The sequence below is a fragment of the Marmota flaviventris genome, chromosome 15 (genome assembly GCF_047511675.1).
Source record: "Marmota flaviventris isolate mMarFla1 chromosome 15, mMarFla1.hap1, whole genome shotgun sequence".
Lineage (NCBI taxonomy): Eukaryota > Metazoa > Chordata > Mammalia > Rodentia > Sciuridae > Marmota > Marmota flaviventris.
The window spans coordinates 1,473,936-1,497,164 of NC_092512.1; the positions used below are offsets into that span (position 1 = coordinate 1,473,936).

The 23,229-nt window shown below is 55.1% G+C and overlaps 2 protein-coding genes and 1 long non-coding RNA gene across 14 annotated transcripts; 1 reads left to right on the forward strand and 2 right to left on the reverse strand.

Moving 5' to 3' along the window:
- Positions 1–652: 652 nt before the first annotated feature.
- Gli4 (GLI family zinc finger 4) lies at positions 653–5,574 on the reverse strand. Of its 5 annotated transcripts, XM_027950992.3 has the most exons (5): positions 5,282–5,538; positions 4,956–5,105; positions 4,570–4,730; positions 2,370–2,465; positions 653–1,719 (listed from the first exon to the last, which is right to left on the reverse strand). In XM_027950992.3, the coding sequence occupies exons 2-5, from the start codon at positions 5,045–5,047 to the stop codon at positions 800–802; spliced, it is 1,269 nt and encodes a 422-aa protein (XP_027806793.3). In that variant the 5' UTR covers positions 5,048–5,105; positions 5,282–5,538; the 3' UTR covers positions 653–799. The 5 variants fall into 5 exon arrangements, with proteins under 5 accessions (XP_027806793.3, XP_071458174.1, XP_071458175.1 ...); XM_071602073.1 differs by lacking the exons at positions 4,956–5,105; positions 5,282–5,538 and adding an exon at positions 5,546–5,574; XM_071602074.1 differs by lacking the exon at positions 4,956–5,105.
- Positions 5,498–7,476, forward strand: LOC114104862 (uncharacterized). Its single transcript, XR_003584901.3, has 2 exons — positions 5,498–6,158; positions 6,910–7,476. It is a non-coding gene; the product is annotated as an uncharacterized lncRNA (long non-coding RNA).
- A 1,107-nt stretch (positions 7,477–8,583) lies between these two features.
- On the reverse strand, positions 8,584–21,554 carry Zfp41 (ZFP41 zinc finger protein). 8 transcript variants are annotated; one of them, XM_071602080.1, is made up of 5 exons: positions 21,196–21,554; positions 19,338–19,414; positions 16,502–17,979; positions 14,236–14,357; positions 8,584–10,122 (listed from the first exon to the last, which is right to left on the reverse strand). In XM_071602080.1, exon 3 carries the CDS (start codon positions 17,903–17,905, stop codon positions 17,309–17,311), a length of 597 nt encoding a protein of 198 aa, XP_071458181.1. In that variant the 5' UTR covers positions 17,906–17,979; positions 19,338–19,414; positions 21,196–21,554; the 3' UTR covers positions 8,584–10,122; positions 14,236–14,357; positions 16,502–17,308. The 8 variants fall into 8 exon arrangements, with proteins under 8 accessions (XP_071458181.1, XP_027806902.2, XP_071458178.1 ...); XM_027951101.3 differs by having other exon boundaries at positions 16,502–18,024; positions 21,196–21,553; XM_071602077.1 differs by having other exon boundaries at positions 16,502–19,414; positions 21,073–21,553.
- Positions 21,555–23,229: the final 1,675 nt, after the last annotated feature.

Below are 23,229 nucleotides of genomic sequence, written 5' to 3' on the forward strand. Positions count from 1 at the left end.
AACTTCCGTGTCCCCTGGGAAACAGGCTGGCCAAGGGCTGATGACAGCCACAAAGCACACCACCAGTGCAGCAGGGTAGTGCCTCCCAGCCACCACGGGGACCTGCCAGCAGGAACCCTGGGCAAGCCCAGCAGTGGGGAGGGCCAGGGAGGTCACACTTGGGCACTGCAGTCTTGGGAGGAGTCTGCTGTCCCTCAGCTGCTCTGGAGGGAACAGCTGGGCAGGAAAGGTGCCCGGAACCCTGGCTGCTTGGAGCCTGCCCTCTCCACCGGGCTCTGCCCTTCCCTCCACAGGACTCTCTGGGAAGATCTTCAGAGGACAAAAGCCTGACCCCTCTGCACACCTGTCCAGCCCCGACAACTCAAGGTCCCCACCTTCTCAGAGCAGGAGCAGCATGGGAGGCCAGGTCGGGAGAACACAGGTCGGGGAGGTCCTCTCATGGAAGCCTGCTGACCTTGCCAGCCCTAAATGGAAGAGCAAGGAGGAGACAAGGAACAGGTCTGAGGGCTGTGCGGGGAGACCCAGCTGCTGCAGACCCTGTGCCCAGGGTCGACAGGAAGCCTGGGTCAGGCCACAGGCTGCAGGAGGAACGCAGGAGCCTGGAAGGCAGCCCCCGTCCGCCCCCCCCCCCCCCCCCCCCCGTCCGCCCCGCCCGCCCCGCCTGCTCCAGGCGCTGCCACTGGTCCCCATCCGGTGCTGGGCAGGTCTGACGGCTCCATGGTCGGGCAGCAGCCCACCTCGCCCAGCAGAAGCCAGCTCCTGGTTCCACACACAGCATTTATCGCAGGCCAGGCTGTGGCTACTCGCGGTAGTGCACCCTCTGGTGCTGGATGAGCTGCGAGCTCTGGCCGAAGGCCTTGCCGCAGGCACCACACGCGAAAGGCTTCTCGCCCGTGTGGGTCCGCAGGTGCCTGAAGAAGTGCGAGCGGCCGCGGAAGGCCTTGCCGCAGTCGGCGCACTCGTAGGGCTTCTCGCCCGTGTGGATGCGCTGGTGCTCAATGAGCACGGAGCTCCAGATGAAGGCCTTGCCACACTGGCTGCAGGCGTAGGGCCTCTCGCCCGTGTGCAGCCGCTGGTGGCGCACCAGGTTGGAGCTCTGGCTGAAGGCCTGGCCACACTCGCGGCACTTGTAGGGCTTCTCGCCGTTGTGGATGCGCAAGTGCTGCGTAAAGTGTGAGCTGTGGCTGAAGGCGCGGCCGCACTGGCCACACTCGTAGGGCTTCTCCCCGGTGTGGACGCGCCGGTGCTGGATGAAGCCCGACCAGCCACGGAAGCGCTTGCCGCACTCGGGGCAGGCGTAGGGCTTCTCCCCGGTGTGGACGCGCCGGTGCTTCAGCAGCAGCGAGTTGTACTTGAAGCTCTGGCCGCAGGCGTCGCAGCGGTGCGGCTTGGTGCCGCGTGCACTGGCCCGTGGTGGACTGGGACCCAAGCTGCACCCCAGCTCTGGAGCCTGTTCAGGGCTGCCCTCGGTCTCTGAAGCTCCCTGCGACAGGAGTGCCAGGCACCAGGCACTCCTCCTCAGGGTGCAGGGCATGGGCCCTGGAGGCTGGTCTGCTGGCCGCTCCAGGCTGGACTCCTGCCCAAAGCTCTCCCCACACTTGGGCCTGTGGGGAAAGCTCCTCAGGAGGCCCCTCGGTGCCCCTCCCTCTGGGTCCACCCTGTCTTCAGAAACATGCTGGTGGGGAGATGATGGAGCCTGCCCAGGCTCTGCCTCTGAGTCTGAAAGGAGAGACGGCAGACAGATGGTACCCAGCTCCAGCCCCACTGCGGCATTCTAGGGACTGGGACCAAGTAAGAGCAGAACCTGGGGGGGCAAAACCTGGGGGGCAAGCCTGACTTGGGACTGGTGAGGTGGAAGGAGGCCCCGAACAGTGGCCAAGGTGTTCTGCCCCAAACAGCTGAGATAAAACATACGGTGGGGGGCAGCTGGGCTCTGTCAGACGGTGACCTGAGCATGTGTACGGGGCCTTGGCTGTCTACGAGGACACAGTGGTTAACGAGACCTGCATGTCTACTCTGAGCTGGGAGGAGGTGGCCCGAGGGTTGACATTAAGGACTGGCAAGGATCTGGAACTTTGATCCTTTGGGCTCAAGTACTGAGGGACAAGGAACAAGCCTCTCTTGAAGCCTGCCATGCCAGACGGGTAAGATCCAATGAGCTCATACCTGCTCAGAGAGCTCCATGGGGTGGCGGTGGCCTCAGTGACAACTGTACTGTAGCCCAACTCCCTGGAAGCAGCTGCCCAACCTCAGACAGCAGCCGCCAGCCACAGCAGTGGGAATACCCAGAGCCTGGTGCTCAGGAGCTCCAGGGCAATGGGAAACATGCTCAGTGTGCCGGGGTAGGGTGGGCAGTGGTCCTCACTCACCAAGCCAGGTGTCTCTGCCGATCTCCACTTCCTCTAGGTCTTGGAGATCCAGTTCTGATGGCTGGGAGAGCACCTCAGGGTTGGAGCTGGGAGAGCCTAGGGGTTGGGGGCTATGGCTCAGGCCCCACCCTCCAGAGTGCTGCCTCCCCTGGAATCAGCCCCACTTGCCCAGGCCACCTACAGGATGCCACGTGCTCCTGGGCCAAGCCCTTAACACACAGCACCACCTCCTCCACTGCCACGTATACACCTCCCCAGCACCTCTAGAAGAGCAGGGCAGCTTGACTCCGTGCCACTGCCAGGAGCCTCCCCAGCCAGGAGCCTCCCCAGCCAGGAGGACCCTTTCTCCTCCTCCCCAGCTTGGTCAAGAGCTGCCCTAGGAAGCCCTCCTGAGAACCTGGCTTTGGGACTTACCCTCCCTTGCTCTGTAAGCAGACAAAAGCTGGGCAGTCTCTGGCCTGGCCTCCTTCCCATGCCCCCATCAGAAGGCCCCACTGCCCTCCACTGCCCCTATATTGATACAACACAGACCCTGAGGAGCTGTGTCAGACCCTCAGCACCCCAAAACTGGCCATGGCTCCTGACCTATGTCTATGTAGGAACACAGAGGTCCTGGGAGAAGAACAACTATGTCCTACACCTGCTTCCTAGCCTGCTCTAAGAGGCTGGGACCAGCCAGGAGGTGGTCTCAGCTTCGGACACAGGATCTCAGCCTGCTGCCCACAGGGACAGCTGAGCACCCTGCTTAATGAGCCCCCAGCATCCTTCATTTCCTCTGAGGAGGAAGGAGCCAGCTCCTCTTGCAAGGACACCAAGTGCCCAGTATGAGCCCAGCCAGAGAGTCTCCAGGAGTGACTGGGTATGGGGTGGGCTCTGACGATCACTGGGACTCAGGGCTCCTGGGTGGGCTTCCTCTGGCTCATCTCAGACTCTGACTTGGAAGCTGGAAGGATTGGCTCTAAGAAGTTCTGGCTCGAATTCTAACTGGCAGGGGAACCCTGGGCAGGTTCTGGAAACACTGGGGTCTGTCAGGGATCTGTGGGCCTTGGAGCACTCCTGAGAAACCAGATGGCAAAGGGGCTCAGCTCTGGGCTCTGAGACGCAGGCCCTGGGCACAGGCCAGGGGCCCTTGAAGGTCCAGAAACCACCGGAGAGGAGAAAGAGATGGTGGTAGGGGTGGCCCCACAAGGCTCAGCACAGAATGAGTCTGAGGTCCTTCCAGACATTCCACCTAGTTCACGGGAACCACTGCAAGGTGCTCCAAAGAAGTACTTTCCCAGCAATCTCCCGGGATGGGCAGGGGCAAAAGGTCCTGCCGTCAGGCAGCAGACGCAGAGCTCACGACTCCCATTTTGGCCTGTGCTGCACCATGTGATTTCCTGGCTATTGGTGTCCTCTCTGTCCTTATCTGTGAGTGTGCATGTGAAAGGCTGTGGCTGGGCTTTGAAAAGCTCATCCTAGACCTGGTACAGCAGTCATGCTCCACAAGCCTCAGCGTCACTATGCCAGTAGACAGACTAACAAGAACAGCCAAGACTGAGAACCTTGGGCACCAGGAAGGCTGTTTTCCTGGACCTTTCACCAGCTTCTAAACATAGGTGCAGGCTGCCAGGACATACCTTACGAGGGACCTTGTCTTTGCTGTCAATGGCTCAGGCTCTTAGGAGCACTGAGCCTGGCTATCCAACACAGAGAGGAAGCCTCAGGACACCATGACCCAAGAGCCAGGTGTGCCAGGGGCACAGTGCACCCTGCCTGCTCCTTACTTGTGACCAGTAAAGACACACACTGTGGGTAGAACCAAGGTCAATGGCTCCATCCCTGCAGGTCCCACAGGTTCCATACCCAAAGCAGCCTAGCAACAACTCTGGGCTCTCTTCTGCTTGGGAACACAGCTTCAGACAGGGCTGGGGGTGCTGGCTCACTCCTGCTCACACCAGACCCAGATTCTGAGGCTATTCTTTCTACACCAGGGAAGAAATGGTCCCATGGTCCCAGGGGCTTTTTCCTAGGAAGCCAGACATGGGTTTGGTCTCCTCCCACGGCTGAGTCCTGACCTAGCGCTGCCTCTCAGGCCCCTGCCTCCAAGAAGCTGCACAACTGTCTGCTGCTGCCTCTCAGCCAGCTGGGTTGCTGGGTCAGATGGGGGCTCCATAGTGTGGAGGTAGGGCAGAGGGAACACAGTGGGCCAGATGAGTACCGTGTGGATGACTGTGGAGGTGAAGCTGTGCTGTGTGGTGCCGGGCTCCAGGTGTCCCTGATGATGACAGACTGATGGGAGATGGGACAGGAAGAACTTCCTCAACAGCTCCTAGAGCCGCCATCTTCCAGAGACTTCCTGAAGGTGTGTGCACCTGGGACCTGAAAAAAATGAAAATCAAGGCAGATGAGGGTGGTGGAGAAGTCTGTGGGGAGAGGGGACAACACACCAGGTCCTAAGCAGCCCCATATGACACAGTGTTCCTCATTCAGGAACACAAGGATGCCAAGAGGTAAGGGCAAGTGGAGAGGTGCCCAGCTTGTGGTAGGAGGCGATTCAAGGACCTGGGATGTTTTGTTCAATGTGAAATCCTATCAGGACGTCACCTGGACAGCACCAGCAGACCTGCAGGGACTGACCCCAAGTTCTTCAGCAAAGGATCCTGAATGTCCTTCCAACCCGAGGCTTCACCCACCATAAGAGCATGCTGACACTTCCAGGGGAACCTCCTGTACCATATCCGGGGGCTCCTGGCCCTGGGGGGGGGGGGTGAAAAGCTGAACATGCCTGCTGGGGCACGGAGGTGCTAGATTAGATCCCAGGAAGCTCTTCCTCCCGCCCTGCAGAGTCGCAGGCCGCAGGGGGCCACCCCCAAGTCCGGCCTGCCCGCCACACCCCGAGACTCATCTGGGGCCAAACACTGTTCCTTAACTTGGTTTGCACGAACGGCTCGCGTCCAGCGTGAGAGCGTTTTTCTTCCACACTGCGGCGCGGGAGGTCTGCATCAACGCGCCTTCTGCAGGAGCGGGCAGCGGGCGCCGAGGGCAGCGGGCGTGGCCTGCGCTGGCCCCGTCCTCCTCCCGCGCCCGACCTGGGCTGCTCCCCGCGCCGCCTTGGGGCCGCGTGCAGCGACGGCCGCAGTGACCGCGCGGGACGTCGCGGGCCGGGCAGACCCGGCGGACCGGCGCCCACTCACCTTCCGAGCGGGAGGGGGCCGCCTGCGCCGACCGGAACTGCCTCGCCGGCCCGCCCGCGCGCTTCCGGGGCGCTCTGGGCGCCGGAGGTCCGCGCCTCGGTGGCCTTCCCACCGCGGCCCTTCGGCTCCCGCCGGGAGAGCAGGCGCGCTCGCGGGGTGCTGGGCGGCGTCGCGGGGACTGCGAGTTGCCCTGACGGCTCGAGAGCAGCGCGGTAGCTCGTGAGGAGGGGCTCTTCCGTAGCGCACCGAGCCCAGCACCCAGCCCACTCTCCGGGAGGCCCCTGAAGGCGGTGTGGCCGTGGCAGTTCCGCAGAGGACCAGCTAGGGTCCAAACCTCCCCGCCTGACACCCAGGAGGAGCTAACCGGCTGACGGCGAGGACTGCACCGGTGGACCCCAGCTCTCCGGGCAAGCACGGGAAGCCGCAGTGCAGTGTTGACTCGGGCGCTCTCTGCCCTGGGGGTGCTCTCTGCTCGAGCCCTTCTTAGTTTTCACTCGTAATACATTCCTCTTGCTTGGCTCTTCGTGTCTGACTTTAAAATTTTCTTCCGACTCCAGAACTAGATTTGGAGTTCAAGCTCGACTGGGACCAGCGCCACCCACCTACAGGACAGGTATTTCAACTTCACCTTGTTCATCTTCAGGCTTTGGCTGAGATTATGTCCAATTTAGCCTCTGAAATCTTGCCTTGGATTTCTCTGGGCACCATTCCTTTATATGTCACGCCCATGCTCTGCCTGCTTGGGTCAGCTTGTTGCATTTGTTCAGCTTTTCATGCAGTTGGCGACTGCAGTGGCACCTTGTGTTTTCTAGCTGGCACACAAGCTGATACTCTGTTGCCTCTTGTAGCATCCTTTTTTTTTTTTTTTTTTTTTTTTAAATATAGTCTTTTTTTTGAATTTTTTTAATATTTACTTTTTAGTTTTCGGCGGACACAACATCTTTGTTTGTATGTGGTGCTGAGGATCGAACCCGGGCCGCATGCATGCCAGGCGAGCGCGCTACCACTTGAGCCACATCCCCAGCCCCTGTAGCATCCTTTTGAGCAAAGTCGCTGCAGAGGCAGTAAGACCATCTCCACCATTGCGGCTTTTGTCTTATGGCATACACCTGAGCATTATCACCATCTCCTTTTTTTTTTTTTTTTTTACTTTATTATTATTTGTATGTGGTGCTGAGGATCGAACCCAGGGTGAGGCGAGCGCTCTACTGTTGAGCCACAACCCCAGCCCTCACCATCTCCTTTTAGAAGGTATATCCAGAATCTGGAGGGTCATTTGTTCACCATCTTTATCTACTTACGAATCACTCATAACATTCCTGTGCTTAGCTTTTCATGTCTGACTTTAGATTTTCTTTCGCCAGGACACAGAACTGAGGTTTGGAGCTCCTGCTCCTTACTCTCCTGTGACAAGGTGGTGTCCAGGACAAGAGCTGAGAGACTGACCTGCAGCTGGGGAGGAGGAGTCCTCTAAACAGGACCACCAGGGCCCTGGTGGACAGCAAGCCTGGGACAACTCAAGATCCTCATGTGGGTTCAGTTCCTGAGCAGGAGAGTGGGCTGCAGACTGATTGTCCCCCTCCTTGGTCCTGCTGAAGTCACACAGACTTCAGGACCCCTTCCTCTGGGGTCCTGACCCCAGTGGTCCTGGGGGCTGCCCATCGTGCCTTATGAGGCCTGTGCTGGCTCCAACTGGACACTGACTTTGGAGGTGGCAAATACTGCTGGTGGGGAGAAGGTGGAGCAGGCGACCAGGCCCCCTGGAGTGCAGTAGTGGTTGGACAGGGCAGCTGTGGTGACTTCAAGGTTGGCACTGCAGGCTGAGTCGGGCTCTGGCCCCTGCTGTGCTCTCAGTGGGACACTAAACCTTGGCTGCCTTTCTGGCCAGTTAAATAAACCTGGAACTGGTAAAGTTTCATAATCAATGTAAATATCCAAATTGCATTATTTACTGAATAAAATGCCCTTTACTCAAAAAGAAAAAGAGCAGGAGAGATGAGTGTGGCCGCGCATGTTGGCGAATCCCAGGACTTAAAAGGCCGAAGCAGGAGAATCATCAAGTTCAAGGCCAGCCTGGCCAATCTGAGAACGTCAAAATAAAAAGTGTTGGGTTTGTAGCTCAGTGATAAAGCACCCTAGGTTCAACTCCTAGTACCCAAACCAAACACACCTCAGCTGCTCTTGGCTGCTGCGTGGGCTTGTGGACCATCCCTCAGCCTGCCACAGCTCCTGGCCCTGGGGCCCACTGTCCTTTGGGGTACATGTACCTCCTGTTAGCCGTCTTGGGGGCTGGCCTGTATGCGCAGGATGCTCAGTAGCATCCCTGCTCTTCACCCACCAGGTCCTCCCAGTTGTTGACAAAGTTGTCCCCACATTGCCAAGTGTTCCCTGATGTCAGAATTGCCCCTTGCTGAGAACTATAGCCCAAAATGAAGGATGTGTTAGCAAGGGCACATGGGTCTGCATGTTATCTGGAATTCAGGGAGGGGGGCTGGGGATGACAGGGTGCCAGGGGAGAGCCCAGAACACCTCCCAGGCTTCCCTGAAGTCCTGACTGCAGGGGATGCACAACTGACCAAACTCCACTAGCCTCCCTCCCAGCTGCCTGGAGCCAGAAGGGCAGGGTGGTGTTCCGTCTCTGGGAAGGGGCAATCCCATTACAAGGCAGTGATTCGTTTTCTCGTGTGTGTCAGGTTCTCACGAGTTTGGTTAATGGGAGCATCCTAAAGACTTTCACTGGGGGCAGTGGCCTGCTGGGGTCCCACCCTGTACTGGGGAGACCTGGGAAGGGGCATCCTCACTTTCCCTGGAGAGGAAGCCAGTGGCCTCCTCCTTGAAGGAATCTTGAGCACACCCCAAACTGCAGGAGGCACAATGGAACACAGCAGACGGGCTGGGGGCAGACGTCCACTCCAGGAGGACACATGTCCATGAGCAGCAGGGACAGGCAGGCTTGGTGACCAGAGCTGTGGTGGCCCCGCAAGGCAGCCCTCAGGGTGGAGGGAGCCAAGGACAGAGTGAGTCACAGAAGCCGCAAACAGTTTCACCCCAAGGTTGAAGACACGTGGAGCGACTCTGGCTAGCTGGAGAGTTAAATTTTTGGACAAAACAAATTATAGTGGGAAAAATTGGACTAGGGAGAGTATCTGCCACAGCACAAGAGGCCAGAACATGACTGTTAACAGCAGTACATGAGTCACTAAGGTGCACAGGGTGTTGCCCCCGACAGAACAGAAGAGTCCTATGATACTTGCCTCCAGCTGCACCAGGAGTCCCACATGCAGGAAAACAAAGAGGTGCAAACACTCAGATGAGCCCACAGGTGGCTGAGGTGAGGCTGCACAGGGCCTGGCATGGGTGCTGCTTACAGAAGCCCAGGGACCCTTGCTGGTCCCAGAGGTTCTCCCTGTGCCACTTTGGCATCAGCTGGAGCTGCACCACAGACAAGCACAAGTCCTGGGGTGCAGCCAAGATGAAGACGGCCTGCCTGTCCTCCATGAGCTGAACACGTACCTGGTGTTCAGGAGGAGGACACCAGGAGGAGGCAGGGGCCAAGTTCCAGGTATGAGGCTCTGGAAAACACAGGCCCAGAGCCATCTGCTGTCTGCAGACAGCGGCAGTGTGTGGGCCCAGCTCCTCACCTGGAGCCTACCCCATGCTCCCGAGCACCTGGCTCTCCCCACACCCGCAGTCCTGCCTTCCTCCACAGTGTCTTGGTGTCTGAGCTCACTGGCACAGGAAGGAAATGAGTTTATCTTGTGCCCAAACTGGGACAGATCTGAGATACAGGGAATGGTGCCCAGGTATAACTGGGAGTCAGAAAATGCAGGCAGACAGGCCAAGGCCATGCTGCTGGCCAGCCTGCCCACCTGTGTGCCAGAGAAGGCTTCAGGGAGAGAAAAGCAGCTACCAGAACACCGGGTCTGGATTCGTGATGTTGGGTCCCTGGCAGAGCCTCTCTGTGGGCAAGGCCTAGCTGCAACCTGCAGGCCATGCTTCCCCACAGGGCCTGGCATGGGTGCTGCCTGGGAAACACCAGGTCAAGGACCCAGTGGGCAGTGTCTGCTGGACGTGATGGTTATAGTGGCACTGCCTAGGTGGGCTCCTCCAGCTCCTGGCTTTTGTCGATCGTTTTCCTGTGAGGGAGCCCTGTCACATGGCTCAAGGACTGTCCCGTTTCTCTCAGGACTTTTCTCAGGTGTCCAGAGGGTTCTGAGCATGGAGTTGGTATGAAGAGCGCCCCCGCAATGGCTGGCAGCTGACAGCGAGCAAGGACTGTCCCTGGTGGGCAGCTGCCTGATGTGGCCGAGCGGTGTGCAGTATGGGCACCAAGAGCCCTGCGGAGCGGTTGTGTCGACAGGGCCTCTCTGCTCGTCCCTACCCGCCGCCTGGCTTTCTTCCTACATGTCCCCAGAGGCCCTCGCTATTGTACAAGCCTCAGCCTGGATGGCCAGAGGAGCTGCATGTGGACACTGGTCCTCTCTACTGCCCTCTGAATGCAGGAACACGGGGTCTTGCCTGTTGGTTCCAGGGTCCTTTCCTCAGGACACCTTGCTGGGACGGTCCTCTCCAGCGGCCTGGAAAGGATGAGAAATAACAGGAGTGAAGGGAAGAGGTGGAGTTCCTGCCTTGTCCCTTGGCTGGGAGAAAGCCGACTGAGCGAGCAGGGGTGCTGCCAAGGGGGAGTAGAGGTGCTAGGAGCTGGTGGAGGGGCTCAGAGAAGGCGAAGGGGGATGGGCAGCATGGGTCCAGACCGGGTGGCACTCTCATGCAGGAAGCACCTGCTGCTTCGAAGACTTGGGGCTGGGAGTGGAATGACTTGACAGCCACCCCCGCCCATTCTCAGCACCTCTAGCGCTCCTGTGCTTTGCCACTCACAGCCCCACAGCACACTCTTGGCTTCTGGATTAATTCCTCTGCCCAGGATCATGTCCCAGTGCACCCTGCAGCTGCCTTGTTCCTGTGGACGCCCCTGAGCCCATGGAAACACTTGCACGGCAGCACTAGTGACACATGGGGACTTCCAGGTTGTGACACAGCACACCATGACCACCACTGCATGCTACAACCATCTCCTTGGGCAGATGTACAAAGTTTCTCTGAGGCAATAAATAAGTGAAGTCTCTGGGTTAATGGGGTGCAGACCTTCAACTGGCAGGGAAACATCAGACTGTTCCCCAAAGTTGCTGACCTTGGGACACTCCAACAGTACAGAAGACAGTTCCTTGGCTTATCTTGTTTCCTGAGTGGATGAGGAGACTCAAACATTTTATTGAATCTGTTGTCTCCCTGCCGTCCCATCTTGTATTCCTTATTGAGATCAAGATCTTTTCATAGACTTATGAGCTGTTCACGTTTTTTTTTCTGTGAAATGCCTGTCTTCTGTCTGCTTTCTAATTGCTACTTGTCTTTTTCCTAAAAAAAAAAAAAAAAAAAAAAAAAAACCTGCCCCCTGGTTGGGAAGGTGTCACCTGCTGCAGCAGCAGTCAGGGTGAGTACCTGGTGTCAGCCAGAGGCTTCAGTTGGGTCCCGACACAACAGGTGCTTGCTTCTTGCTAACCTCGAAGGTCTGGGGATGCTCTGGGTCTAGGCCCTGCCTTTGCTGTGAGGCCCCCCCCGAGTCCCCATGCCTGATTGCTGCCAAGCTGAGAAGCTCTGGCTGTGGCAGGGCAGGTTCCCCAGGACCCCACCTGGCCCTTCTTCAGCCGTCTTGCACACACACTTCTGAATCACTTGGGCTCTGCATACAACCTAGCTGGAAACGTAATTAGATTGGCATTCTAAATTAATTTGAGGGAGAGATAATTTCAGGACTGTCAGTGTTGTGATACAGCTTCCTAATTTATTTAGATTATTTACTTAAAGGACATGTAAAATTTCTACGTAAGTCTCACACTTTTGTTTTTACATCTTTCCTAGGTTGCTGTAAATGATGCTGCTATCAACATTATACAGTGATGTCCATTTACACCTCTGCTTTCTATTCTCTTTGGTCTTAATTTCAACTAACTTTTATAACATTGATCTTCTACATGACCTTACTAAAGTCTTAATAAATCCAGTAGTTCTGTGATGATTTTTCAGATTTCTGTGTACACAGTGACATTACCTGTCAATCATGATGATCAGAGTTTCTTTCTTTCTTTTGCAGTACTGGGGATAGAAGCTGGGCTTCACAAATGCTAGGCAAGCACTCTGCCATCAAGCTACATTGCCAGTCCCACTACATCAACCTTGAACAAAATCTGCCTTCCTGAAGTAAACCTGATTTGGTCATGCTACATTGTACGTTCCACTGAACTTTGCTTGCTAGGGTTTTGTTTAGGATTTCTATGTCTATGTATGTGACACAGAAACAGAGCTGTAACTTGGATTTCAAAGTTATACCTGTCCCATAAAATAAAGGGATGTTTCTTCCAGCTCCTGTCTGTCTCCCACTCAACTACATATTTTCAGGCAGGGTCTTACTAAGGCTGGACTTGAACTCACAATCCTTCTGCCTCACCCTCCCAAGTTGCTGGAATTACACGTGTGTACCCCACTATTTCCTGTTTTTCCATCGCATATAACTGGAGTTGGGGTTTCCTGAATTTGGATTCTTTTGGGAAGAATGTAAGCCACTGACCATCTCCTTGGGTGTGACGGGACTCTGCAGGGGACTCCTCCACAAGTGGCTTGGTACACTGTCTTCGGAGCCTGGCTGCTTCTCTGGGCTCCTGCCTGTGTGTGGTCTATGTGGTGGTTCTCATCTTTGTGTTCTCAAATCTGAACTTGTCTCCCCTCTCACTACTTGTTTTAGTAGCTTTTTCACTGCTGTGACCCAAAGACCCCACAAGAATGATTTTGGGGACTAGGGCTGTGGCTCAGTGGTAGGGCGCTTGCCTGGCACGTGTGAGGCACTGGGTTCAATTCTCAGCACCACCCATAAATAAATGAATAAAATAAAGGTCATCAATGTCTAAAAAAATTTTTACATTAAATAAATAAATAAAAAATAAAGGTGTTGTGTCCATCCACAACTAAAAATATAATAATTTTGGAGGAATAAGTTTATTTTGGGGCTCAGGGTTTGAAAGGTCTCAGTCTGTAGGTGGCTGACTCCATTCCACGGGGCCTGAGATAAGACAGCATGACAGCAGGAGTGTGGCCGAGGGACGCAGCTGGGAAGAGGGCAGCAGGGACAGAGGCTCTGCTCCACAATCCTGAGACAGCTGCAGGACCCCGCCACGCCCCACCTGCCAGTGACTCTCCATCATGGATCGCTGCTGATCAGGTCACAGCCACTCACCTTGAGGCCTACTGGCGCTGACACACATGAGCTCTGTCAACTCATATGCAAACCACGACACGACGAATGGTTCACCTGTCCTCCCCCTCAGCCACACTGACCCCAATCGCGCTCTCACAGCCTTTCCTTCAGTCCCTTAGCCTCTCTGGCTTCATTCTCCCTTTCTGATTTTGGCTCACTGGTCCTGGCTCTGCTCCTGCCAGCACCCTGTGGCCTCTGGGGCCTCTGGGGCCTCCGCTGTCCCAGTGGCTCTCGGGGGCACTGAGCTCCAGGAGCCCTGTCACTTCCACTGTTTTGGCTTCGACGTGGGCGATTAGGGATTCCTTCTCCTGGACGGCGAGTTTCATGTAAACAACAAAACATGAGAGTCAACCTGCATCACCTGGTCTTGGTGCTTGCTGTTGTCCTGGTTGCCTCAGAAAAAAGGAAATGAGCTCACCTGTCTGTCTGTGCCAGAAAGATGGTAAGAGAGGACGCTCACTGATTTGGGGTTGGGTGGGTGATTTTTCTCATAACCATGAACCATAATTAAAAAAAAAAAATCTGCTGGGCGAGTTGGTGCAGGGCCTGTAATCCCAGAGGCTCGGGAGGCTGAGGCAGGAGGATCACGAGTTCTAAGCCAGCCTCAGCAAAAGTGAAACGCTAAGCCACTCGGTGAGACCCTGCCTCTAAATAAAACACAAAATAGGGCTGGGGATGTGGCTCAGTGGCCAAGTGCCCCCAAGTTCAATCCCTGGCACCACCCCCCCAATAAATAAATAAAAATCCAACTGTATTAAACAACAAAAACAAAAAAAAAACACCTTGCCATGTGCTCTTCTCCATGGTGATCTTTAAAAATTCTGGTCTCATCTTTTCTTGGGAGAAACATGCAGGGCACCCCTCCACACATGTGAATGAGCACTTAAGAACACAAATGTGTGAGAAGACTAGTCTTTTTTTCTTTCTTTGGTGGTACCAGGGATTGAACCTAGGGGTGCTCTACCACTGAACTACATCCCAAACCCTTATTTAAATTTTTGAGATAGAGGCTAGCCTTAATCTTGTGATCCTCCTGCCTCAACCTCCTGAGTAGCTGGTCTCACAGATGTGTGCCACTGCGCCTTGCTGAGAGTTAGCATTTGTTAACCTTCAGTATGAACCAGCCCTGTACTTAGACCTTCATGCATCAAATCACTGATTTCTGGAGACCCTCTGGGGTTGAGCACCATCAGCACCCCATTTCACACTGGAGAATGAGGCGCAAGGTGCTTGAGTGACACACTCCAGGTCCCACACTGTAGTCTAGGGCCAAACCAGTGCCTGTATGCTCTCTAGCACCTCCTTCTTTCACAGAGACCACGGACACTAGGTTACAATACACCTCTTCTCTCTCAGTGAGCTGGCAAGAGTAAGAACCTACCTGTCAGCTGCTGGTGGCCAGGGCAGCCCTCTGTCCACACTGCTGCAGTGTCTTCAAGGCCCGGACCAGGGGCAGGTGCTCAGCAACATGGAACTCTGCACCTGGGACACCACCTACAGGTCCTAAGTGGAAAAAAGCACTTACTATGCCATCACTGTTCTTTTGTTAGTTTTTATTTTTTTCTCATGGCATTATTTATAACAATTTAAGCCCAAATCTGTGTGACCAGGCTAGGAGATGATTAAGTCAGCTTTGATTTTCTCAGTCAACAGATCATTAGGCACTCATTAAAAGTGATGTTTCCCAATAACAGCAGGGAGAAATTATTGCAAACAAAACACAAAGCAGCTGGGCATGGTGGCACATGTGTAAAATCCCACTATTACTTGGGAGGCCGAGGCAGGAGGATCACAAGTTCAAGTCCAGCCTGGGCAACTTAGCGAGATCCTATCTCAAAATAAAATAAAAAGGGCTAGGGATGTAGCTCAGTGGTAGAGCAGCCCAGGGTTCAATCCCCAGTACCAAAAGGAGGAAAAAAATAAATAAATAAACCAATGGGGGCACGTGAATACCGAGACTGCTGTGATGTCTAGGTCACCCTCCTCCTGGCACACCAAGCATCAGAGGACACAGACTGAGCTGTTCTTGGCCACTCTCTGGCTCCCATGCATGTCCTCTACCCAAGTCTCCCAACTTCCTGGCCAACATCTAGTTCTGAAGGACTTTAAGACCTATAGAAAGTTTGCAAAGAAAAAGTCTGCCAGCTTTGAGGGTTCAGTGCCCTAACCCTGTACCACAATGGGAAAGTGACAGCTACTGCCTGGTCCATGGGCTCTGGCCCGCACCCAGTCTGGCTCGTTCGCTCTACACCGTCTCTGACTGGGCTGCACCACCTGATAACTGTGTGCTGCAGAGCCAGGAATGGTTGCAGCCCTGTCACTTCCACTGTTTTGTTTCCAACTCAGAAGGAGGTCCCAGCATGGGAGGCTCTTCACCTGAAATCCTCTGTCCCGTGGGGGTAGTACCAGCCAATGTCCCCTGCATCACTAGGAGCTAGCTGTCCAGGTGGGCCATGGCTGCCCTGCACTCCAGGCCAAGAGCAGTGGGTGAAGCCCCAGAGAGCCTGGCCTCAGAATATTCCAGGAGTCTGTGAGGTGCTGTCTTGTAGACCAAAAAATGGACAAGGGAAAGTGACAGGCTGGGCTCCAGGACCTGCCATTATAGATTGACTGGGCCATAAGCTAAACTCCTATGTCAGGCCTTCACTTGTTTTTGGAATTTAGGTGAATTATTGTTCTTTGGTGGTACTAGGGATTGAACACAGGGGTGCTCCACAACTGAGCTGCATTCCAGCCCTTTCAACTTCGAGACAGGTCTCACTAGGTTGCCCAGGCTGGCCTCAACTTGTGATCTTCCCTCTTCAGGCTCCTGAGTAGCTGGGATTCTAGGCACATGCCCCTGTGCCCCGCTGATTTAGGTAATTTTTTTCCTAATGTCTAGGCTAGTGTGTGTGTAAAGCAGAGGGAGTCTGGTGCTAGGAACTCAGTGTGAACCTTCAGAAAACTGGCTCGAGAGCTGGGGAATCACACCGCCTCTGCATGGGGCAGCTGCTGGCCATACTGCAGCCCCCAGCATCAATCACAGTGGGCTCCTTGACTGGGCAGCCAGCATGCACTGCCAGGAAGCAGTAGGCCTTGTGTACACTGTGCAGTGTTCTCAAGTAGAACTGAGCACAGGGACTGGAAGTGTGTTCAGAGTGGCAGGCCACTCTGCAAGGGTGGCGATGCCTGTGATACTAATGTGGCCAATCTGGCTGGGAGGCTGCCTCAGGGGACACCTGCTCATGCAGTGGCACTGAGCGTCACAGCTCCTAGGGGATTCAGAGAGTAAAAGCTGTTCACCTGGCAAAATATTTGCACTGGGAATAGGACCACTCTCAATCATTTGGGGTGGTGTCCCTTGCTTTCTGTGACTGCTTGAATGACACACTATCTTCAGCTCTGGCTGGGAAGCTTTTTTTCAGGGTCGAGTCTCTACAACACTCTATTAGGCCATTATCAGTCTTTACTCCCAGTTGAAAACATGGGTGCCAGCATTCTCCCAGTAAAAAGCTGTCCTGCTTCCTGGCTGGCACTGCTCTGCTGCCCTCCTACAAGCCAGTCCCCAAGAGCACAGAGTCCCATCCAAATCTCTCTTGGGATACAAAGGGCCAGCACAGCCACGCGGACTTGGCAGACTTGGGGAGAGGCAGGGAACTGGAACTAACCTGAGTGGAGGCCACCAAGGGGGCAGGGCCACCACCATGTCTGAAGGTCAAGTGGATGGAAGCTGCAGGTAGCACCCTGGGGGCCTAGCACATGGCCAGGGCAGGAATCTCCCAAGGCGGCAGCACTCAGGAGCCGAGGAGCCCATGTCTGACGGGTCGGTCTGGGTAAGTCAGGTTGTCCACCTGGGGTGGCGACTGGGTGGGAGAGCACAGGTGCGGCTCAGTTCCAGGGACGGGGCTGAACTTGGGGCCTGGTACCCTAGTAAAGAAGCCAGAGCTGGTCACAGACCACTGCTATCCAGCTTGGGGTCCCAGGTGCCTGCTCAGTTCCTGGGACTAAACTCAGGGATCCAAGGGGCTGAGCATCCACAGATGGAGTCTTCAAGGTGTTAGTAACAGGACCAGAGTGGAGTGGACACTATAGGCAGGGCCACTCAGGAGCCATCAGCCTTCACCAACTACGAATGCCACTCCTACTGGGGACTGAACCCAGGGGTGTCCTCAGGTGTCCCATGGATGGCAGGTGACAGGCTGGTTTGTTCTGTGTTGAGCACTGAGCAGCATAGAGCAGCATGGAAAATGGCTGTGGCTGCAAGGAGCCTCGAGCAGCTTCCGTGCCACCACTGTAGCTTGATGCAGAAAGGCCTCTTGCCAACTCACACTGATGGGTGGATTCTTCTGGTGACGACAGGGATGGTAGCCAGAGGCACGCACAGCACACAGCACAGGGCCCAGGCCTCACCGGATGCTGCATGAGGGAGCCCTGGTGCCCCAGCAGGAACTCTGTGACCTGAAGGCCACCCCCACTCAATGCTTCTTCCGTGGGTGGCGTTTGCGGTGCCGGATAAGACAGGAGCTGTAGGCAAAGGCTTTCCCACACTCTTGGCATTCATATGGCTTCTCTCCGGTGTGGGTTTTCTGGTGTTTCAGGAGGTTGGAGCCACAGTTGAAGGCTTTCCCACACTCCCCACACTTAAACGGCTTCTCCCCAGTGTGGATCCTCTGATGTTTGGTGACGTCAGAGCTGTGCCGGAACGTTTTCCCACACTGATCACACTTAAAGGGCTTCTCCCCAGTGTGAACTCTCTGATGGCGAATGTGATCCGTCTTGTGCTTAAAGATTCGTCCGCACTCACTGCATTCATAGGGTTTCCTTCTCTGAAAAGGAATGAACACAGGGACACCCTCAAAGTCATCTTTAAACGAGGCGTCGAAGGCATCAAAGAGCTGTGCCTCATCTTCAGGGCTCAGACTCGGCTCCTTGTGGTGCTCTCTGGGTGCTGCGGGTCTCTTGCCGGGTCTCTTGCCACCAGATGCTTTCTCTCCTTTCAGAGTGGCCTTCTGCACATCTGCCTCTGCCTCTGGGGCCTGGGTTCCCCTTTTCCTGCCTGCAGGCTTCTCCATGCTGATCCCGGGAGAGGGCACCCTGGAAGCTGAGGGCTCCCAGCTCCTCCTCCTGACACCACGCCCCTCGAGCTCTGTGCGGGGAAGACGGCACCGGCTCTGTGGCTGAAAGGGCAAGACTGAACAGCAGATCAAGGTGCTTTTGGTGCTACGAGCTCCCACCTCATCTCACCCGTCCCCGGCTTCCTCCTCTTGCTGGGGCAGGGATTTCAAGTGTCCAGCAGGGTTCTGTGTGCACTAGGAATGAATGGCCACCACGTGGCTTTCTTTTCTCCACTTCCCTAACTGTCCCTTTCACACTGGGATCAGTGGGCATGCTCTGGAATAGGGGCTTCTGAGGGGTGCCTCCATCACCCACATCTTAGTGCTGAGCTGGGTGAAACGTGGGTTACCCCCTTGGCCCACAGCAGCCAGCAAATCCCACACCTATCCCCGCTCAAATCCCCAGAGGCTTCCACTTGTACTACCAAGGCTTCCGCAGCCCGGCCCTCACGTCTCCCTCCTCTTACCAGCTGGCTCGAGTGTCCCAAGCACCCACCATCCTTCCTGCCCCTGGAGGTCTGCACAAGGAGGGCCCTTCGCCTTCAGTGGCTCCTTCTCAAGAGTCCCACACACCTTTTCCCTCAAATCACTCTCGTCTTTAACCAAATGTATAATGTTTCTAGTTTATACAGTTTCTTCCAGGGCTTTGGAAAAGCTCCTGGACATGGAAGTACGTCGTTAACTGTGCTGAAAGTCTAAAAAATTGAACGATATCACTTCCGGAGCACACTGTCTGATCTCTGCTGCCGTCCACTGGGCCTCTTAGGAGGGGTGGCAGCCGTGGTACTGCTCTGGTGACTCCCCCACGGCCGTCTTGCCTGAGCAACTGGCTGTTCTCATTCAGACTTGAGGCCAAAGCTGCAGCTAACTACCAAGTAGGCCTGTGCTTGCATGGTCCGGACACTGTCCTATAGAAATGTCAGCCTCTTGCAAGGACCGCTCGGGGAGAAGACCTGAATTCCCATCCACACGTCCGCATGACAGAATCCCAACCTCAGCACCACTTCACACGAGAGTTAGTCAACCAGAGCCAGAGGAGTAACAGGCAAGGTCCAGGTCTCTTAAGAGTCAGCTGCACCTTTTCATTTGTTAAGAATCCTGCTCTTGGGTTCAATCCCTTGAAAAAAAAAAAATCCTGTTCCATTTCTTCTGTGTATTGTTTTGCCTCTAAGTACTAACTGATGGATTCCAGCACAACACCCTGAAAAACATCAGGCCCGTTCAGATGCTGGTAAAAGATAGCCCCATAAGATACGGGGAGCACCCTTCTGCTTGCAGCTCCAAGGAGGGTGGACTACCTGGCTCCTGGAACCACTCTCGCAGACAGTGTTCTTGGCAAAGTGTCAGAGTCCCAGGATGGTCACTCTCGCCCACTAGGACATTCTCTTACCTCAAAATGTGGTGCTCCATGTAACAATATTCCACCTATTTGTACGGGTCAACCAGGCTGGAGTCTGAAGCTGGGGTCTAGTGTGAACAGGAAACGGAAGGGAAACACACATCTAAGTGAAATATTTTAATATAAATCCTTTGAATTCTCTTTGCTAAGTCGGGAGGGGATGTTTGGCCTTCCCTCCATGAGGGGAAGTGGCCCCAAGTGACCAGAGTTCTACCTCACAAGGAGTTTGAGAGTGCAGTTTCCCAAATGAAACGTTTAGATGATTCAGCTACAGGCCAACACCCCTTTCTGTGGGCTCTACCTGGAGACGACTTCTGGGAGAAGACGGTTCAGGTCTGGTGGGAGATGGAGCTGTAGGTGAAGCAGTCCTATGTGCTGGCGGAGGCTTTGGGAATGCGGCACCACTCTTCTAGGAAGAGCAGGGGTGCTCTCAGAGGCTCCGAGCCCTCGGGCACTTTGAGGCCAGGTACTAGTAGGAAGCGGGTGACCCAGGAACTGTTAGAACACACCGTGTGCCCCACAGGAGACTACTCTCTAGGACAAGTGTGAAGTCCTGAGCTCCACAGCAGTGTTCCCTTCTCAGGTGGCTCATCATGGTGTGCAAGCCTCCTTAGGAGGCAGGGGTTTTGAGGGTAGGGCTGTGTCTCTGTCCCCAGTCCCTGTCACTGACATGCTCAGAATACTTTTTATGATGGTGTCCTTGGCCCTCCAGGGGCAGGCATGAAGGCAGGGACTAGGTTTGCTCACTTCTCTACCTGTGTCCACACTGACTAGTGTGAACTGATAAATACAATCAATAAAAGTGTAAGTTATAGGTTATAGATTAGTTAAAAATATAGATGGTGGATACAAGATTTTTAGAACTGAGAAAAGACCATTATAAAGCAAGAACTGTCATAGGCCTAGGCCTCCATTTTACTACCTTCTATTAAAAAACTGTTACAAGAGCTGTTTCTGAAAAACTGAAATGAAAGCTGTTTTCTCATAATATACTTTTTTCTGTATTTTATACCCCACAAAATGTACTCAACCCAGGACGCGGTGGTCTTGGTGACCCAAGACTTTGAAGTAGATTCTTGCCCCCATTAACCACCTGCTCCGACTCAGAATATGGTTGTCTAACACCTGCTCAGACCCAAGATGCAGTTAACTGAGTTGCAAGCTGCTTCTTAGCTTCTCTAACTTGCTTGCTTGCTAACTGGAAAATTCCAGTCCTGCTTAGGGCTCGCAGGTAACTACTGTCTTAGCATCTATGATTGGCTTGCTTGTACGATGCTGAGAAAAGCCCCTGAGCTGTGTTTTTCATCCTTAAATTCCCAAGACACAGGCCAGGAAATTCTGTTCTCCCACAGAGCTTCAGTATCTACGGGTGGGTGACAGTCCCTGGCCAGGTAAGTAAAGTTCTGGTGGATTTGAATTTTCTGAAGTGGCTCCCTATAACATGACATAAAATAACCATTAAAAACGGAATCTCTCACTTTACCGGCCTGTGGACACAAGCAGTTATCCACTCAGTCCACATCAGCCTTGCTGCCGCTCCCTGGCCTGCTGTGCAACTTCGGGGTGGCTCCTTTACCTCTCTGATGAGGCTTCTCCAAGCTCTGAGCACCCAGCAGCAGGAGGTCCTCTCTGGAAGCCTGTCCCCCCGGCCCTGCCTTGGGGAACCTGGAACCACGGAGACTGGCCCCTTCGCGGGCTGGAGAGCCCTGGATGGACGGGCTCCCACCTGGCCAGCCGGACCCGCTCAAGCCTGCCGCAGGCCTCCGCAGCTGGCCCTCCGACGCCAGCGCCCGAGCGCGAGCCCGGCCCTCCTGCTGCCCATTCCGCCGCGCGCGAATGCAGGAGATACCTGGTGGAGCCCAAGGGTGGCGAGCGCCTCCGCCCAGAGGAGCAGACGCCCCGCCGGCCGCCGAGCCCGGCTGGGGGCGGGCGGCCAGAGAGCACAGCCGCCCGGACCCGGCCCGCCTCTCCCACCGCACTAGCGTGAGGAGCCCGCAGGAAGACGCGCCCTCCGCTCTCCCGCCGACACGCCCCTTCCGGTGCTGCTCTCTAGGCCATCGCACGGACTCTCGGTGGTGCTACGCCGTGTTCCGCCCCACCCTGGTCCCGCTTCTTCCGGCGCCGCTCTAGGACGTCACGCGGCTTCTCGGTGCTGACGCGCGGCTCAGTGAGGGCGGTGCCGTTTCCCCCGCACAGAGCCTGGAAGGCTGCCGGGAAGTCGGTAGGCGGCGCCCCTCCTCTGCGGGGCCCGGGCGCGCGCCACCCCCCTGCCCTGGGCCTCTCGCCCGCCCCGCCCGCGTCGCTGCCCCCGCCCTTCCCGACTTTCCCCTCGCTGTGCGCAGAGTCTGAGCTGTTGGGACTTCGCGCCTCCAGCCCTGGGAGGTCAGTGAGCCTCTTCCCTAGGAGGCCCAGCTGCAGGCATTCCCCATGTGGCCATGGGAAAGGTACTCCTCGGAGCCCGCTCAGCCTGCAGCTGATCTCCTGCGCCTGCCCAGCCTGGGTCTCCCCGGCCGCCCTGGCCGCCCCCGGCCGCGGAGGCAGGAGGGCCGCTGGGGCCCGGTCCGCGGGCCCCAGTGCTCAGGGGTAGGCAGCCGGGAAAGCGCTCCGCCAAAGGCTTCTCCGCATAGTCCAGTCCAGCGAGGTCCAAACCTGCAGTATTCTCCGCAGCAGGACTTTCCGAGGCTGCTTTCTTTGCTTTTTAATTAAAACTTTTAAGTAAAAGGTAATTGTATATTCGCGCCCGGTTTTAAGAAATAATAGAGAGCCGGGCACCGTGGCGCAAGCCTGTGATCCCAGCTACCGGGGAGGCTGCAGTAGGAGGGTCCCGAGTGGGAGGAGTCTGGACAATTTAGTGAGATGTCTCCATGAATTTGGGGCGTGGCTCCGAGGTGGAGCCCTTGCCTAGCAAGCAGAGGCCTGAGTTCCGTCCCCAGTAACTCAGTGAAGATGACCAGGATGATGATATACTGAGAAATCAGTTGTACACTTTGCTTAGTTTACTTTGCTGAGTTTCCTCCAAGAATGTCACTTTGCCTGACTAGTTCGATATCACATTCAGATCCCTAGCAGCGCTGATCTGTTCTCTTCATTTTTAAACTTACGCTGAAATGAAGTCGGGGACCCTCACCCCGCCCCGGAACTTTCCTTTTCTTCCTGGGTGTCCCTCTGTAGATGTTCTCTCCTATTTATTGCTGAAGTGCCCTCTGGTATGTGCATCACAGTTTGACCTTTCACCCTAGGAGTGACTGGGATTGGCACTGTTTCCAGTTTGGGATTGTAACAAAGTTGCTATAAACACTCATGTGCAGGCTTTTGTTTGAAGGTAACCTTCATGTCACTGGGATCAGTGCCCAGGAGTGCAATGAGTAGGTCATATGGTAATTGCACACTTAGGGTTTTTTTTTTTTTTTTGGTATTTACTTTTTAGTTGTACACAATACCTTTATTTTGTTTATTTATTTTTTTGTGGTTTGAGGATCGAACTCAGGGCCTGGGCATGCTAGGCGAGCACTCTACTGCTGAGCCACAACCCCAGCCCTGCACATTTAGTTTTGTAAGAATCAGCCACACTCTTTTCTAGAGTGGCCATACAACTTCCCCTTGCCACCAGTAGTATGTGTGTATGGCCTCATTTCCCTGCATCCACCCCAGTTTGGTGGTTCTACTATTATTTTGGCCATTCTGTGTGGTGTGTGGGGACACCTCCCTGTGGTTTTAATTTGTGTCTTCAGGGCTAGTGGTGATGGGTCTCTCCACGTGCCTGTTGTGGTCTGCTTGTCCTCAGCGAGGGCCTCTTGCCCCTCTTAGTTGGGTAGTTGTTCCCTCATGAGGTGGTAGGTAGATGCACTGTAGATATGATCTTGTCCCATGTGTGGATTTCAGA